Below are 18757 nucleotides of genomic sequence, written 5' to 3' on the forward strand. Positions count from 1 at the left end.
ACCACTTTAAGGAAGAGAATTTTTCACTGTTGATCTTAGGCCACTGAACATATAATATAATTAGATAACTTACAAATCCTTAAAGCTCAAATAAAACTGGGTATTATTCTGTTTTTTTTTTTTTTTTTTTTTTACTAACATAGGCCTAATTGTAAAGCAAAAATCTAATCATACTTACTGTTGTCTTATCAATTTACTTTATTTTCTGATACTATTGTGACATCATGAATTTTGATTAATTACTGCCTAATTGTAAGTAAGTTGATACTTATTGAATGCAAATAAAACTTATTTTAATTTTGAGTTAGATTTGACGTAAAACATATCAAATAACTTAGTGAGACAACAGGGACATTTCCATGAAAAGTATATTCTTATGTAATTATTGAAAATCCAGTTGTAATATCTCCTTTCTTCAAAAGCTCTGGTTTCTGTACTTAATTTGATTCAAATCTAATTACTCACTAAGCACAGTAATATATTTTATTTTGAAAAACTTAAACGTGTAACAGTTTCGCCAACTATCTACTTTTTAGACTTCCAAAGACACTGAATAAAATGAAAAAAAAAAAGTCAATGATAAAAGACAGCTTTTGAGATCCTTTACATCTGATTGGCTATTCTCAACCAATCTCACCAATTACAATGCAGTTCACTCTAAACAATCCAAAAGGTAAACGAACTATTTAAACTACCTTCCACCCTATTGTAAGCTACTAAAACGTAAACTAATTGCTTAATTTGCCTTCCTTCCTTGTTTTGACTTATTGTCGTATAGCAATCTGAAATACGAGTAATCCCTTATAACTAGACGAACTGTTAAGTCCTGCGAGAGATTTGTAACTTGTGTAATAATTTCTTCGAATACATTTTTTAAAAGATTTCTTTGATATCCTCAAGTGGTGAACACCCTCTTCCATGGGCGCCCGCCCGATGGGAAGGCAGGGATCACCCCCTGACTCACGAAAATGTATATGTAATATAGCAAACCACGTATACCAGATATACCAGACATGGTACAGCAACCATGAAGATGCCCCTACCTAGAAAATTTTCTTCGGGCGCCCCTACCTCTTTCTGATTTCTTTCTTATGCCATAAACATATTCAATCTAAACTTATGCTCCGCATCATTTTAACATCAAATTTTTAATTATTTTAGAATCATAGACAAAGGCGGAGCTACTCTAAATATTTAGTTAGTTTTCCCCTTGATATAGTCAGTGTATTCATAGAAAGTAATTAAAAAATATTTAGGAAAAACGTAGAAAATATTGTTAATGTAATGAGAGCAGTCTCATGTATTAAATTCAGGTAGAGAGAAATGTTTCATAGTACAATTTGTTAGGTTCTAAATCGCATTAGCATGAAACAAGTTAAAGAAGAGAGAACCTTGTCTTCTTCCATTATCTTAGTATGAACGAATCGGTGACTCATAGAGCAGTTAACAGATCGAATCGGTCACTCATAGGACAGTTAACAGTTCCTGTCGCTAATAGGAATGTCGCAAGTGGGACGACACCTTATTTTAGGTCATATCATCTTCTAAGTATACTAAATGCAATGTTTGCATTGTAAAATTCTCATATTATCCTTTATTTTTAATTTATACATTTATTTATTTACAGTATTTTGAAAGAACGGAAAATACATATGAAAATATGCTGTAAATTTCAAAGAACAGTCAAAGAATATTATTCTTATTAGGGGACACGGTACAAGTCCCAAATGACACAAGTCCTAAACTGCAGTAGTTCTAAACGGCATAAGACCTAAACGGCACAAGACCTAAAAATCATTTCGCGGCACAAGTCCTAAACGGCAGAAGTCCTAAAAGTCATTTCGCGGCACGAGTTCTAAACGGCACAAGACCTAAACGAGACTGGACCTAAAAATTTCTTGTAGCGCTACCATCGTGTCCTTGCCAAGAATACTGTCAATCTGTTAGTCAAAGTTTTAGACGTACTGTTTCATATTACAGAACCAGATTCTAGATTAGTTCTTACAACTAATTTGTATAAATACATATTCTATCGTTCTGAAATTAATATAAATAAATAAAGCCTATTGTTCTTTCTTGCTGTTTTCATGATAGCATTTGTGTGGTGACAAAATATTAACTACCTATCAAATGTGATTTCCAGATCTTTCATATTGTTTGTTTTTTTCTTTTTCCACACAATTGGCCTCTTATCTGTATTAGTAACATAATGTTGTGTTTTAGTTATATACGTCATAAATTTTGCTTTCTTTGTGTTGATTTGAAGTAAATTATTTTTACACATATATTTACCATATTCAACTCTTTCCGTAGCAAATAGTGTCATACTCGTAATTAACTACTCTTTACTCGTTTCCATTATTAACAATAGTTTTAGTATTACTAACATAGCTGAAATTAACTATTATTATTATTATTATTATTATTATTATTATTATTATTATTATTATTATTAATAATAATAATAATAATAATAATAATAATAATAATAATAATAATAATAATAAAATAATAATAATAATAATAATAATAATAATAATAAATTTCAGATATGCAACATTTTTGAGACCTGAGTCTTGATAGTACGTGAAGTTAAAATCACGGACGGCAAATGATGCCTTAACACCCAAAACAAATACTTTCCCCCCCAAGTGAGGGTTAGTGGTATTTAACAATTACGGCAAATTAACAATGTTTGTATGTTAACATGTTAAAATAATTAAAAGAGCCTAATTAATCATCCACTTTGTACTCTCATTTGTCTGACTGGACTAACCCAGACCTAAAGGAAAAGAGTTTTCTGGTCAAATTTCATAAGCAGCGGAAATTTTAATATTATATAAATTGACTCTCCTTCTCTCTTAGAAATGTAATTTTCAAGACGCTGAAACATATATTTTATTACTTTTAGTTAAAAGTTGAAATACCGATTTTCAGTATTAAGCTTAAGCAAATCCTTTACTTTATAAATATTTTCTGAATAAATAATGGAGAATTCGAACATTAAGGAAAGTGCACCTTTTGTTGTTGCCCTTCTGTGTTGAATTTTCAGGTTTTTTTCTTTTTTGTTTTACAGTGGAAAGTTTATCCCTTAAGAGATCCGGGGTTTTTGGGCTACTTTTTAGACTTTCAGTCAAGCAGCTACTGCATCGTCACTATTTATCCTAGGAACATGATTCATACCTCGTTCTCTTCAGAATGGAGCTGGATTTCAAATGATACCACTTGCATGCTCATACCATATACCAGGAGCGGGAAAATGATGTTAAAGGGAAAATTTCGGAGGGAAATTTTTTCTCGCACTTTGGACCCCCCTGGAGCGACCCTGTGTGAACGTAGCCATCTAAAAAAATCTGATAGATAGTACTTGGTATACTGAATGTGTGTGCCAAATTTCAAGTTTCTATCTTGAATACCAAGGGCGGGAGAAATTTTATCAGGAATTCCCACCATGCCCTAAATTACCGTAAAACACCATGATCTCAGGTAAAAAATTTCCTGAGACATCCCTAATTACCCTAGGGTCACGTTTCGCCCATCACCCTCTTCAGAATAGGACTGCCTTTCAGGCGGTATGACTCACGTGTCTCCATCATGTATCTAAAGCTGGAAAATGAGAAAAAACGGGATTTTTTGGGTCTAAATATCCTTTTTTCAACTTTTAGCCCCCTGGACCCCCCTGTTTTAACGCAGAGATCTGAAAAAAAATCTGGTAAATACTACTCGGTGGGCTTAATGTTTATGCACAATTCCAATTTTCCAGGTGCAAAAGTAAGCCCGCCAAAAAAAAAATATATATATATATATACCGACAATGTCCCATATTCCCGTGTACAGAGGGAAATATTTAAACATTCCCTGAGATATCCCTAATTACTCTAGGGTAATGTTTCGCCCATCATTCTTTTCAGAATAGAACGGCCTTTCAGGCGGTACCATTCACTTGTCCCCATTAAGTATCTAAGGCGGGAAAATCCCCTGAAAGGGATTTTTTGGTAAAAAATTCCCTTTTTCAACGTTTAGCCCCTCTGTACCCCCTGTTTTAACGCAGAAATCTGCAAAAAATCTGGTAAATACTACTCGGTGTACTGAATGTTTGTGCACAATTTCAATCTTCTAGGTGCAAAAATAAGCCAGCACAAAAATAGTACCGAAAATGTCCCAAATTCCCCTATACAGAAGTATATTTAGATAAAAATTCCCTGACACTTCCCTAATTACCCTAGGGCCATGTGTCGCACATCATTCTCTTCAGAATAGAACTGCCTTTCAGGCGGTACCATTCACTTGTCTCCATCATGTATCTAAGGCGGGAAAATGAGGGAAAACGGGATTTTTGGGTAAAAATATCCCTTTTTTCAACTTTTTGACCCTCTGGATCACCCCCTGTTTTAACGCAGAAATCTGAAGAAAAAATCTGGTAAATACTACTCGGTGGACTGCATGTTTGTGCAAAATTTCAATTTTCTACGTGCAAAAATAAGCCCGCCAAAAATACTTTACATAACCCCCCCCAAAAAGTATTACACGAAAATATAATTTTTTTGACTTATGACGTCATCACCTCCTAAGTATCGACACAGGAAGGTGTGAAACCATCCGTAATGTCTTCTGCAATACCTCTGGATTTGAAAAACAAAACAAAAAAAAAAAAAGGACGAAAAAGCTCAAATAGGAGAGTTATAACGCAATGTACCATGAAACACCCCGTATGGTACAAATTGTACCATGGGATCCCCAAAGGGTTATACATATGTCAAGTTTCAATTTACTAGCTTCAGAAATTTGCAAGATACGCTACTCTTTAATAAAAAATCTTACCCCACCCTTTTTACGATATGTATTTTCAAAAATTCTTTCTTATATCCTGCTTTCGTTAAGAAAATGATTTTTTAAAATCAAATTTTAACGACTCTACTTGTAGTAGTATGCCCAGAAAGTCACTTATCTAAACTCTTTTATATAAGAGTACAGAAGATAAAGACAGTCAAACAAATGGACTTTCATGAACCTCTGGTGCTTGGGGTCCCGGGTTCGATCCCAGTCCCGCCAAGTGAACTTTGTGGTGGGCAAACACCATAGTGTAGGTTTCCTCGGAGTTTTCCCGTCTTCTCCCACTTTCTTCATTCCACCATTTCATTCATTACTCATCATCATCGTCTCCTTTAGCCTAACCGGCATAACGGTAGGACGTAAAACTCAAAGATTTCATTTCATTTCATTTTTGGACTTTCATGAACAGTTTCCGATTTCTTATTCGTACATTTCCCACAAGCTGTAGTCTTAAATTCACATACTGTCAAGACCCAGGTTTCAAAAAGGTAACAAACTGAAAATATAATAATAATAATAATAATAATAATAATAATAATAATAATAATAATAATAATAATAATAATAATAATAATAATAATAATTGTATTTATATACCGGTACGCGTATTAAGTATATATATATTCATTGTCTCATTGAAGCTTTCGTAATTTGGAAATGTAATTTTCGTTTACTTTTAATATGAAAAAGCATGTTCCCCTGGAAAAGTTTGCAGGCTACATCCCTAAATGACTACCGTAAAACGGGGCTACTTTGACATTTAGGGTTACTTTGACATAGAGTGGGGCTACTTTGACAGATGAGCAATTCGTGCTTCCTGTGAGAATTGTTGCATATACTTTCATAGATAAAGGCTGATATGGTGTCCACGGTGCGAATCGCCGGAGGGGATGAGAGATTTCCCTCATTGTATTTCTACCCCCTCTCAATATCCTTCCTGTCCCCCAATATATAATATAAGGACTTCTAGATCCGCCACTGTTTATTCCCCCCAAAGTGAATAATCTAATTTGCACTCTGACGATATATATCAACGTGTTGTGGAAGGGTGGAAGAGAGTGGATTCAATGTGTCCTGTGCAAAAAATGGGTGTGTGCGTTTTGTAATGGTGGATCACAAAATCCTCAGTATGCTTGTTACGACTGTGATGTTGACGACTACGGTTTTTCTTTCCATTGTTACATGTAAAGATAACATACCGATACATATGTAATTATGTTAAAAGTAAAGTAAAGTAAAAAAATAAAGGAGAGTAAAAAATAAAGTAACAATGTAAGGTAAAGCACCGTGTATGTTCAAAGTAAAAGATGTTAAAAGTAAAGCTTTAGAAAAACTTGTATAGTGGTGTATAATGATGTACCACAACAAAATAAAGATTTCGTGCTTTTCAAGTATACAGCATACCGTACTTTACACATGACCAAAACAGTGTTTTATACACTTTACATAAATTCCATGTCAAAATAACTCCATACGTTGAGTAACTTTGACTTTATGCAGCAAATACCTAAGATGTCAAAGTAGCCCCACCCCCGGGGCTACTTTGACCGGTATTTCTTAATTTCTTCCCGCCAAAACTTACATGTAGAAACTTAGGTTTAGTAGTGGATGTGATAGTCTAGATACCTATTGTTATGATGAGAATAGTATCATTCATTGGCTGCAGAAAGTGTCCCGTGTACACATCTAAACTAGTCCAAAACCTGTCAAAGTAGCCCCGTTTTACAGTATATATTGGTTTCTTCAAACGTATTGTGTTGCATATTACATTAGTAATTTAGCGTTATTTGTCTATTTTGCATGCTTATACATATCAACTCTATCAAAACGCACTGTGAAATATAGTCTGTCTGCGTTCTTAATGTATATAGTTGGTATTTAATGTTCACTTGTGAAATATTTAGTGGTCTTTTGCCCTAATTAAGCAAACTTTGGCAGACTTTTGTCCTACCTTTGGAAAGTTAGTGGGCTTTTATCCTACTCTTAACAAAATACACTCCACATAGTATATATATCTATATTGCAATTCTGAATGTTTGCTTGGTTTCAGAAAAGTCTGGTAAAATATGCTGTTTAAACATTTTTAATAAGTTAATTTTTAGAAATTTGTTATGGGATTCTCGTATTTCCATTTGAAAGAAATGAATTTCTTAATCAATTATATAGATAATTAATTCTTAGAATGAAATAGGTTATATAATGTAATTCATGTATCACTGCTGACAGATAATGATAATAATAATTTTAGTAGTGCAAATATAGCTGTTACCCTTGGAATTAGCTACGTTCGTAACATTATTGCCAACTAGTTACTGCATCGTCGCAATTTCGTGTGGTGGTGGCGAATTTCAGAACTAAAGCAGGTGAATGAAAAAGGCACAAGACCTAAACGGCACAAGATCTAAAAATCATTTCGCGGCACAAGTCCTAAATGGCATAAGACCTAAACGGCACAAGACCTAAAAATCATTTCGCCGCACAAGACCTAAACGACACTGTCCTAAAAGGAACAAGACCTAAAATTTAGGACTAGTGCCTATATTTTTAGGTCTTATGCCGTTTAGTTACCCTATGACAGACACCTCATTCTCACTAATCCTAATAATTAGGCTTCGGATTCTTATGTTTGACCCTATATTATTCCTGTGCAGTTAATAGCGAATTTTCGTGTTTTCTTTATATTTCAAGTTTCTATGAACAAAAATATAATACTTTTATAGGACCTAAAATGTTCTAACTTAGGAACCAGGACCTAAAATGTAGTAAATTAGAACCTATAATATCTTAAATTGCCGTTTATACTTATTTTTAACTTTTAAAATACTTTTCAAATAAAATTGATTTTTTTTTTTTTAAATACACGACATACCGTTTCAACAATGCAATAATAAGGCTCCCTCTAGGCGATATGTTTCTTTGTAATTTGTGGAGAGTGGAGGAGAATAAGGACACCTGATTCCCTGCAGATAGAGCTAGTGGGTCAAGTTCTTCGTATATCGAGGAAAGTTGACTGTGGAGGTACTAGAAAATAGCCAGTATGAAATACGCTCTTACATCATGTGTTGTAGAAAGCAGTTTTTCGGGATTTATAAAAAAATATTGTAGACGATAGAAAAAGGTTCACATCAGGGAATCTTTCTAAACATTTTTGTTGCTCAGTGCTACTTCAAAAAGTAAAGTAATTATTTTATTTATGTCATTTAATAACGTGAAAATTACCGGAAACACAATAACAGAAAATATTTTTTCTTCAGTGTGATTCTAGGAAAGTGAAATGACGCTTGCGCTAAACTTTTAGGTTCGTTGTAGTTCTAAACAGACTATGCTTATAAAATCTTTCAAAATACTTTGTTATTCAGTGCTGCTCCAGAATGTGAAGTGATTATTTTGTTTGTGGTATTCACTAACATGAGAAGTACCGGGAATACAATAACTCAAAATATTTTCTACGAAAGTGAAGCGATGTTTGTGCTGCAGCAGATTTCAAAGGATTAAGAAAGAAAGAAAAAAAAGAGAGAGAGACTTGAGAATGCTCCAAGAGCATTGCCAGAACGAACTTAAAAAGAATTAATTTTTCTCATTAACTTCTACATGTTTTATACAAATTGTTCTATGTACTTTATTGTTATACTCATTAAACAATTCTTGTAATATATATATCCATTTATAATTTCCTTGAGAACTAAATTTTTCCCACATGTTTAAGAGTTCTGTTAAAACGTTCTACGATATGTTGTTTTACGAAGACACATGCTCAAAATGGAGGGCTCAAAATTGAAAAATTCGCAAAATATCATCTCTGTGACTTACGGTTCCCGACATATGGCTCCTAAAATCTCCCGAAATCCGAACTTTTATGGCCAATACCTGGTGAACGGTGGCCAGTTGGCCAGTGGTCACCGGTTACTATTTGGTACCAAAATGTTCACCATCTCTTACGTATTGATCAACGCCAATATGATCTCTCTATGACTTACGATTGAGTCCGAGATATGGCTCCTTAAATCTCCCGAAATCGGAACTTTTTTTGGACAATATTTCGAGAACGGTAAAAGTGACGCCAAAAATTCCACCACTTCTTCGAGATAGTTTTTGATACCTTCTCGAATGGAGGGCTCAAAATTGAAAAATTCGCAAATAACAGACACACACGCACATACAGACGTAGAGAATTCAGTAGCGAACTTTTTAAGTTCGTTGATAAAAGTTCGTTGAGATTCTGATCATGCATAGAGCTACAAACTTCCTTATTCTTATAGAATATTTCAAAATATTTTGTTGTTCAGTGGCAGAAAGTGAAAAAGATTCTTTTGCTTATGCTATTCAGTAACGTAAAAAGTACCGGAAACACAGTAACTCAAAACTGACGCTCCTGCTCCAACGGACGCACCATTCCGCTACGCTCTGTCTCCTCTGCTGTACTCCAGCCCTGACTCGGTTAGATAGCATTCATACTTTTTAATGGACACCTAGTATAAGTTGATTTGTGTTTTCAAGTAATTCGTGATTTATGCACTGCAGTTTTTACACCTGTGTTCACACGCTGTATACTCAATTCTCCTAAAGTCAATTTGCACCCATTAAAGCAAGTTCTTAATCAAAACACTTTCTAATGCAATAAGAGTACATTTCCCTCTAAGAAAAGTTCATATTTCATGAGTATAAGGAACCCCTTGCGTGGTAACCTAGTATAGGAAACAAGTATTTTCGTATGCGTTTTGTAATTTTTGATGTCCCATCGACATGTGTTTGATAGGGAACTCCGCCCCTATACCCATCTAAAAATTTACTTACATAATACTGTAGTAGGATGTTTATATCGCAGGTTGAAAACATGAGAAGGTAAGAATTCATTGTTTTCGTTATTTCTGAATAGTGCGTAGTTTGCAGCACTTAACACTTGGAAGGTAGTAATTTTGTGAAGTAATGCAGTACAGACAAATAAGTATTTAGCGAAGAGCAAAGAAAAAATGAAAATAAAAAAATATTTGAGTTTAACAGTTAAAAATGAATGGCAGAAATGAAAGAAGAGTAATTCTCTCTAAGCTACTTTAAAATAACAAATAAATAGCAATACAACTTGAAAACAGGTTCATGTGGGTCTAATTCGGGGCGATCATTTACTAATGATTAGCCTATATATCTATTAATCTATGTTTCTATTATATCCATATCTATACAGGCCGGTAGCCAGCCCAAAAAGTAGGAGGGGGCCCGGCCCCCCTAGACCCCCCTAGATACGGGGCTGTATCTATAGCTATTGCTACAATTTTATATATATAGTGAAACCTGTCTTTAGCGGAATCGAGCGGGACTTGCAAAAATTTCCGTTAAAGTCAGGTTTCCGCTTAGTGGAGGTAGACCTTTCCTCTTTTTTTTTTTTTTTTTTTTTTTTTTTTAATACATGCTTATAAAGGGGTATACTGAGAAAATATATTGTTGTACGTACATTCTTTCTTCTACGAATAAATACACAAAAAAATTAAAATGAATACAAAATATACTATGCACACGTTTTCTTTATTTTTCTAATAAACAAGCAGGGTTTTCTGTGTAAATTGCTGCTTGGCTGCTTGACTTTCCGCATACACTTTAGCCTGAGAGATTATACTAAGTGAATCAGAATCATTTTTCCATAAGACAAATTTTTCAGTTCCTTTAAACTTCTGAGAGCATCTTGATAAGTATTTATTCTACACTCTTCTTCGAACTCGGTATCGTATTCCTCTTCTTCCTCTATCTCGTTTTCTTCTTTCCGACATTCCGTATGATTTTTGATTAAGTTGCGAGGATTAAGGACAATTTGTGGGGGTGAATATGAGTAGTGATTGGGGAAGGTAAACACTGTCCAGAAATATTTAACGAAAGAACTAACATTTTATCGCAGACAGTGTAATGTATATGTCTCACAAAATGTCTAAACATCTTCTAAACGCTGTAGTCCGGAACTCAGAATTTTCCGTTAAATGTTTATTTTGCTTTCCGTTGTCCGCATAACACAGTTTCCGCCTAATGAAGGGACTTTTACACGTTTTGTTCTCCAAAATTCATGGGACCGTGAAATATTTCCGTTTAAGATAGTTTTCCGTTTAATAAAGGGTCCGTTGAAGACAGGTTTTACTGTATACATATATATATATATATATATATATATATATATATATATATATATATATATATATATATATATATATATATATATATATATATATATATTAATACCTTTATTCAGTACAAGACTGGTTAGGTTAAAAGTTTAGTGAAATAGTCTTAAAAGATAAGCTTCGAAGTGTACAATAACGAAAAAAGTGTTCAAATATAATAAAATGTACTAAAATGCAATTTTCTGTAAATCCTAAACAAGAATTTTGAAAACCTATAAAAATCCTAAGATGCACTTTGTTAAAATCCTAATTTCAACTTTTTATAACATAAAAATCAGAAAATTATTAATAAACAGTCATGCTAATAAATGTAGTTGATTGTGCTTGCACTATTGGGTGTTAAACTGTGCTGTGTTAATTGTTTCAAAATAGGATGAAGGCCCTAATCATAATTAGATTTGAGGAATAATATTTATGTAAGTAACCACTTGTTTAGTCACTGTTGGGAGTTAGTTTGAGTTATGGCTGAAACTGTTTAGTATTATGACATGCTCTGAGAATTATTTACTAGGTTTAGAAACTGTGATTTCGAAATAAACAGTGTAATTTGAGCTAAATTATAAATATTGTTTGAAAGAATCGTTGTTGGATTTTAATTTGTGGAATTTCAGATTGATAGATGACTAAAGTTATATTTAAGAAAAGTAAAAGTGGCCTATTTTAGAAATCTTTTGTGTACCATATAAAAAGAAATCTTTCAATTTAACGTCCCTCGTATATTCTCTTTAGGCTAAGGGAGACGAGATTAAGGCAAGTGAGTGAGTGTCCCCGAGAAAATTCACGAACACAATGTTGTCTAACATAAACTTACTTGGTTGAGGGTCGAACCAGAGCTCTACCACTGAGCCACCGTGCGCCCCCTCTCAAGTATTTAAATGAACAGATAAGAAATTGAATTCCTGCTGGAATTAGGCTTAAGTAACAATAACAATAGTTACCGGAATAAACTAGCCAATACTTAAGTGTAAGTCATCTTAAAAAGATACAAAAGTCATCTACTAACTTAATTGGATGTGTTTCGTACAGACATGCTTTAGTTACTACAACAATCATTCTCATTTTTTTGTTCATGGACACTGGCGCAAATCCCAGGGGGGACGAGGGGGACATGTCCCCCCAATCTTGGACCTGGGGGGGACTGTCCCCCCCAATAATCTGACTTAAAAAGTGCTCTTTGGGATAAGTGTGATGATTTGTGTCCGACTGCCACAAAGGAATGTGAGATGAAATTGATTTCTCTTGCCTTCTCCATTTCTTTTATAAAGAATCGTATTCTGTAGTATTTCAAACTGAACTTCGTGCTGTAGTGCGTTTAGTAGTCTCATCAATATGTTTTAATTCCACTTCGGCTACTGGGGCACAAATTGCAATAAATGCCAGAGGAGGATATGCCCCTCTCCTCATGCTGGAAAGTTGTCTCAGCTGTAGGTACGAGCACAAATTCCGGGGAAATGGGGAGACATGTCCCCCCCAACATTGGAACTGGACGCTCTCCCAATAATCCGATTTGAAAAGTGCTTTTTGCAGATAAGTGTGATGATTTGTGTCCGATTGCCACAAAGAAAAGTGAGATGAAATCGGTTTCTCTTGTTTTTGTTTTTTTCATTTTTAATGAAAATGAAGGTGTGCGGCTGTGTGTGACGTAGGCCTAACCTGATGTGAAATCTTATCTCATCCTCTCCCCTAGGCCCTAGAACACGAAGAGTATATAGACTACCCAATGTCAGTAGAACCCATCTTTTCAGTAAATGCGCATTGTAGTATCAGCCTAGGCATCTACTCGTGCTTCGTAAGCCAACTCTATGGCCTATGGAACCCGGAGGTTCAATGCCGCGTTCACAAAAGCTCTCAGATGACTTCTATTTAGCCAACTGGATCCAGTTTCTACTTTGCATTCCTATTTTTGCGAGATCCATCTTAATATTGTCTTCCCATCTGCGCCTACGTCTTCCTAATGGTCGTTTTCCGATTTGTTTTACCCCTAACACTTTCAAAGCGTTCATACTTTCTTCCATCCTGGCTATATGTCCTGCCCACCTAAGCCTCCTAGACTTGATGACCCTAGCAATGTTTGATAAGCCGTATAATTTATGTAGTTCCTCGTTATGAAGTTTTCGCCATTCCCCATTCCCGTTCCTCATGGATCCGAATATTCATCTGAGGATTTTGTTCTCAAATACTTTCAGTCAGTGTTCTTCCCTCAGAGTAAGCTACCATTTTTCGAAACCATACAGAACAACAGTCATGATTATCATTTTATATAGTTTAAGCTTCACATTCCTCGACAGAATTCGCGACGACAAGAGATTTTGAACTGAATAATAACACGAATTTCCTGTTTTTAGTCGATATTTAATTTCTTCGTGAATATGATTATCATCTGTTAATATTGATCCTAGAGTTTTGAAAGTATCCACTTTATCAAAAATATTATTTAATATTTTAACGCATTCATAATGTGCCCTGTTACGGTCCCGACGCACTTCCATGTATTTAGTTTTCTCTGCATTTCTTTCTATTGTTCTCATATCATCCGCTATTAAATTTACTCATCAGCGTACGCATAACCTGGTGAACACCGTCCAACTCTAGGCCCTGGTTGGTATCTTTGATTTTCCTTATAGCGTGTTCCAGGACAAAGTTGAATAATAATGGCGACAACACATCTCCTTGTTTCAAGCCTTTCTCGACGTGAAAACTCGTGGACAAAATTTTTCCTACCCGGACTTTACTTTGTGATTCATTTAAACATGTCTTAATTAATCTAATTAGCTTTTTCGGTATTCCAAATTCTGTAAGAACGTTGTACAATATTTCTCTCGTAACCGAGTCGTAAGCCTTTTTAAAATCAATAAATCGTTGATGTACCGGGCTACTGCATTCCCACTTCGTTTCGAGTATTTGCGAATGGCAAATATTTGGTCGATGGTTGATCGATTTCGTCTAAATCCGCACTGATAATATGCAACAATTTCATCTGCGTATGGGATCAATCTTGCTAATAGAATATTTGAAAGGATTTTATAGGATGTTGACAGAAGAGAGATGCCTCGATAATTATTACAGTCAGATTTGTCGCCTTTCTTGTGGATTGGAACAATGATTGATTCTTTCCACTCTTGTTGCAATTCTTCCTTGTTGTAGATAAGGAGAATGAGTTTGTGTAAATTGTTCCACAATTTTTCGCCTCCAGCTAAATTTAACTCAGCCGGAATTTCGTTTACACCCGGAGATTTGTGTTTCTTTAATTTCTTTATAGCGTATTCTACTTCTATTCGGTTAGGTTCTGGAATATATGGTTCTGCGGTGTGTATCTCCCTTTCTCCACGCACATTAGTTTTTGGCTGCGTGTTAAGCAAATCGTCAAAGAAATCTTTCCATCTATTTAAAATGCTATCTGTATCAGTGAGAACTGTTCCATCAGCTTTCTTTAATATATAAGCACGAGGTTGATAGCCTTTCTTAAATTCGTTGATCCCTTTATACATGTCCCAGATGTTTTTATTTTTACTATTATCTTAAAGTTCCTTAATTTTAGCTTTCAAAAAATCGCGTTTCTTTGTTCTAAAACTTCGGGAAGTTTCCAGCCTGATGTCTATGAAATTTTGTGTAGTTATTTCATTCGAATTTTGTAGCAAACGTAATTTTGCCTGTTTTCTCTTCTCTGCTAGTTCGAACCATAGTTTGTTCCTACGTATTTCCGCGTGTCCCAATTTTTCTTTTGAGAGAGGATGCTTCGTAAGCAAAAAAAAAAAAAAAAAAAAAAAAAAAAAAAATCAATTGCTGGAATATTTTTCTTCATAATCTTAAGATTATATCTGTTAACTAAAGAGTATATGACATGTGTCAGTTTTCTGTAACGATTCCTGTGTTGTTATTGAGATCATCATCATTTTGCTCAAATACGAGTATTGTTGCGTCGTAAGTACATAATTGATATCCTTTCTTCATAGTTTTGGGGAAGTCATTATTTATATTATTAAAATATTTAAAAAGCAATTTCAACGAGGATCTTTGTGGATGCCTAATTAGAAACATACCAATTATAAATATGCATGTATTCAGATTTCAGAATGTGTTCACGGCAGTGATTTGTAATACTGATATGTACTTCTACTTCATCTACATCGCCTAATATATGATATACTCTACAACAGGTTCACCTCAGAAATCAGATTCATCTACCGTAATATGAGTTTCATCTCCCTTCTCTAAAATAAGCCTCAAATTTGCCCACCACCCAATGGCGTATTCAGGATTTTGTTTCGAGGGGCTATGTCCAACAGAAGGAAGGAAGTGGGCAATTGCCCACCTGAGTTTGAGAATTAAATATATTTTAATTTGTGCATAAATTGAAGTTATAATGGCAAGAATTGCAGACCGATAAATCCTATATGATATGATACAAAAGTTTAGGAGTGAATCTAACCCTTTATTCTATTTACACAAGAAAAAGGAACCATCCTCTTGGACTTGCTAATTTCCCGGGCTAATTATTCCACTGTTTTGATTTTCTTTAATTCAAGCATTTCCTTCTTTTAAATATAACTAACCGATATAATTTTTCCTTTGTTATAATAACCAAAGTACTGTTATGTTGATATCCGCGCAAGTTGGTGTGGAACACCAGTTTCGCTTATCAACTCCTCTTAGTGTTGGTGTTACTTATGACGGCCAACTTGAATCACAACTGAGAACGGTCGATAAAGTATGATAAGCGAGGTGAAAGAAAGTAACATCAAGAAAAAGAAACAGAAAAGTAGAAAGGACGAAAGAAATAACAAAAGGACGCAGTTCTTACATGAAATGAAATTTGACAAATACAGTATTATTTCTGAACAAAGAGCATAAGACAATGGAAAGTCAATGACATTCTTAGAAATGGTAAAAAGGATTATTGCTATGCGTGGAATGCGAAAAACTAACAAATTTATTTCGGGGGCAGCTTGCGCCCAGCCTGATAGCCCCCTAAATACGCCACTCAAGACAATTCTGCTCCCCTGATCCTTCAAAGCATTGTTTTTCAACTTCATAAATATTTTGAGCATCGCTTATATATATATATATATATATATATATATATATATATATATATATATATATATATATATATATATATATATATATATATATATATATATATATGATATGGGAACGGTCTTACCCGTCCCCCCCAATGTTGAAGACAGATTTGCGCCGATGTTCATGGATGCAGGATAAAAGTAATATTTACTGTATTCTTTGGCTGGCACCTATTTTGATGAATCGCTCTTTGGTGATGCTACAGGCCCAACACTCGGATTGAACAATTAGTAAATATTATCATAAATATTTGTAGGCTATGTTTAGTTGAAGTTCGAGGAAATGTTACAATTTCGCTAATTTCTGTTAATATTATGTTAGGTTAGGTTAGGGCTAACTACTTGCATTATTGTATTCATATTCCCTTATGTACTTTCGGGAAGTACATTTATAGTCTCTAAGTATAGCATTTCGCATTTCTCATTTCTACAACATGTAGCTCTTCTATTCCATTCTTAAATGGGATACAAATCAATTACGTTTCCCTTACTTCAACTCATTCCTGTAAATGTATTTTTTTTACCTACTTTTGGCCCCCTTCATCTAAATATAGCCTATATACTTTTTAATGTTTAACGTCCTATGTTTATGCTCCGAGACGAGAGCAAATGGCGACGATGAGAAAATGATGTAATAAGAAATGTAGGAGGAAACGAGAGAATCCCAAGAAAGTTCACGCACACGGTGTTTGCCCATCACAAAGTCCACTTGGTGAAACATAAATACACTTGCAATGAGCAATTGTTCATGCAATATGGTGCACAAATGCTGTAGCGACTATTTGATGAACACAATTTTTGTTATAAAAAACGCATTATAATATTATGTACCTGATAAACTCACTGCGATCCTCCTCATGTCTTTTGCCGTAGCACAAAGATTCCATTTCTTTTAATTTCTTGCACACTAAGTTTTAGCTTTTCTAACTCATTATTATCTATTTTTTTAACATAGTCAAAAATTAGCTAGAAAAAATAGCACCTCCACACACATAAATACACAGACACATATTAGCATTCACAACAGTAACCATTTTAGCGTTTCTTGCAATTAACATTGATCTTTAAATACAGTTTCACCGAAAGAAAAACAGTTATTTGTAACCGTTGTACCCTCGTATAAAATATCAGAAGCAACTGCATTAGGAAGTCAAACGTAGAGATGTTATCTTTTGTTTACATCCTTCTCAAGATCAAATATTTATTCTTCGTTGTTTTTAGTTCATTGAACTCGTGATGACATGGTTTTCATTGTAGTGTTACTACCGACAGCGATCATACAGTGTGTTGTCGCTTGTAGATTTGCTTTCAACAGAGTGAGAAATTTCTTATTGTGAAATTTCTTATGATTCGCAGGAGATAAAAAGGTTTAAGTTAAGATTTAGTTAGTCAAGTTTTCAGTTTTCTCATTTATGCAATACTGATAATAGGCTTATATTACAGAACAGCTATTCCTAATCTGTGTTGAGTGTTCTCTTAAGAGTTAAAGAAAAGAAACCTTTTTGTTCTATGTTTTTATGTAACATAAAGGTCATGAAGAATAGAGGATACTACTAATGTAGGTTCCGAACCATTATCGGAGTTCGAATCCGGATCAATCCTTACGTTACAGATCGTTTCTCTCCACACTATTTCGTCTGTAAGAGAGAGAGATTGCATGGCTATGCAATCGATTATTTCTTCAGTTCTCTCAAGTTGAAGGGAAAAGGACTAAATGAAGCACTTAAAAGTTACTGTTTTTGACGATATAGGCTATATACAGATGATTGTCAATTTAATGGAAAAGTATCAACTATCTGGGTTGGCAACGATCAGGTGGTGACTGTAGTGATTACCTGTTGTGGCGGTGGTCTTAGGGAGAACTCCGTACTACAGGAGCAGTAGAATGACAATGTACAATTAACTCAGCAGATAATGATAGTGTAAAATGGCCAACTTATCTGATTTCCAAAGAGAGCAAAGTTATTGGCGATCGGTTATGTGGTTCTAGTCTGGTGAAAGTGCTAAATATGTTCAGTGTGTGCAAAAAGAACAGCTTCTAAAATGATGACAGCCTACAAAAGTCACAACGAAGAGGAATAGTGATCGGAAGAAACCTCTCAGTGACGAATTTCCCAGAACAGTGATGTGGATTGTCGCTTAAAACCGTAGTGCAAACACCTTACAAGTGACGAAGGATCTCAAGCAGCATCTTCCACTGCATATGTCCACGATCATGTACGCCACGAGTTACATGAATGGACATTCGGGGTCGGGTTGAGCGAGCGAAACCTCTGATAAGGGAGCATAAAGTTTCAGCATGTCGCCAATGGTGCCGCGAATAGGCAACATGGATTGGTGATAAATGGAAACCTGTGATATGGTAGGATGAATCATCATTCACCTTATTTCAAATCAAGGTTCATTTTTATATGTGGCGGAAGCCCAAAGAAGCGCATGATCCATAGTGCCTCCGAACAACCGTGAACTTTGTGATGGCGTGGTCGTAATACTCTGGTTTTCAGTGGATCCTATGCTGACACTGATTGCCTTGCTATCCGTGGTTATGTCGGCATTTTAAGGGACTATATGCATTCTGTTGTCCACATGTTGGTCCCGGGCAATAACGCCATAATCCAGTTTCAAGACGACGTGGTTTGAGGAATATCAAGATGAAGTTGAAGATCTTTTCTAGCCGGG

General features: G+C 34.8%; 1 protein-coding gene across 1 annotated transcript in view; it reads right to left on the reverse strand.

The window, feature by feature from the left end:
* Positions 1–17940, reverse strand: part of LOC145666788 (trehalose transporter 1-like protein) — a 55977-nt gene extending 38037 nt beyond the window's left edge. The window contains exon 1 of the mRNA XM_081734347.1: positions 16910–17940. Within this exon, the coding sequence (XP_081590473.1) occupies positions 16910–16965 (56 nt within the window). The 5' untranslated portion in view covers positions 16966–17940. The remainder of the gene's footprint in view (positions 1–16909) is intronic.
* Between the last annotated feature and the right edge of the window lie 817 nt (positions 17941–18757).

This window comes from Thermobia domestica, chromosome 12 (assembly GCF_964235325.1).
Source record: "Thermobia domestica chromosome 12, izTheDome1.hap1.1, whole genome shotgun sequence".
Lineage (NCBI taxonomy): Eukaryota > Metazoa > Arthropoda > Insecta > Zygentoma > Lepismatidae > Thermobia > Thermobia domestica.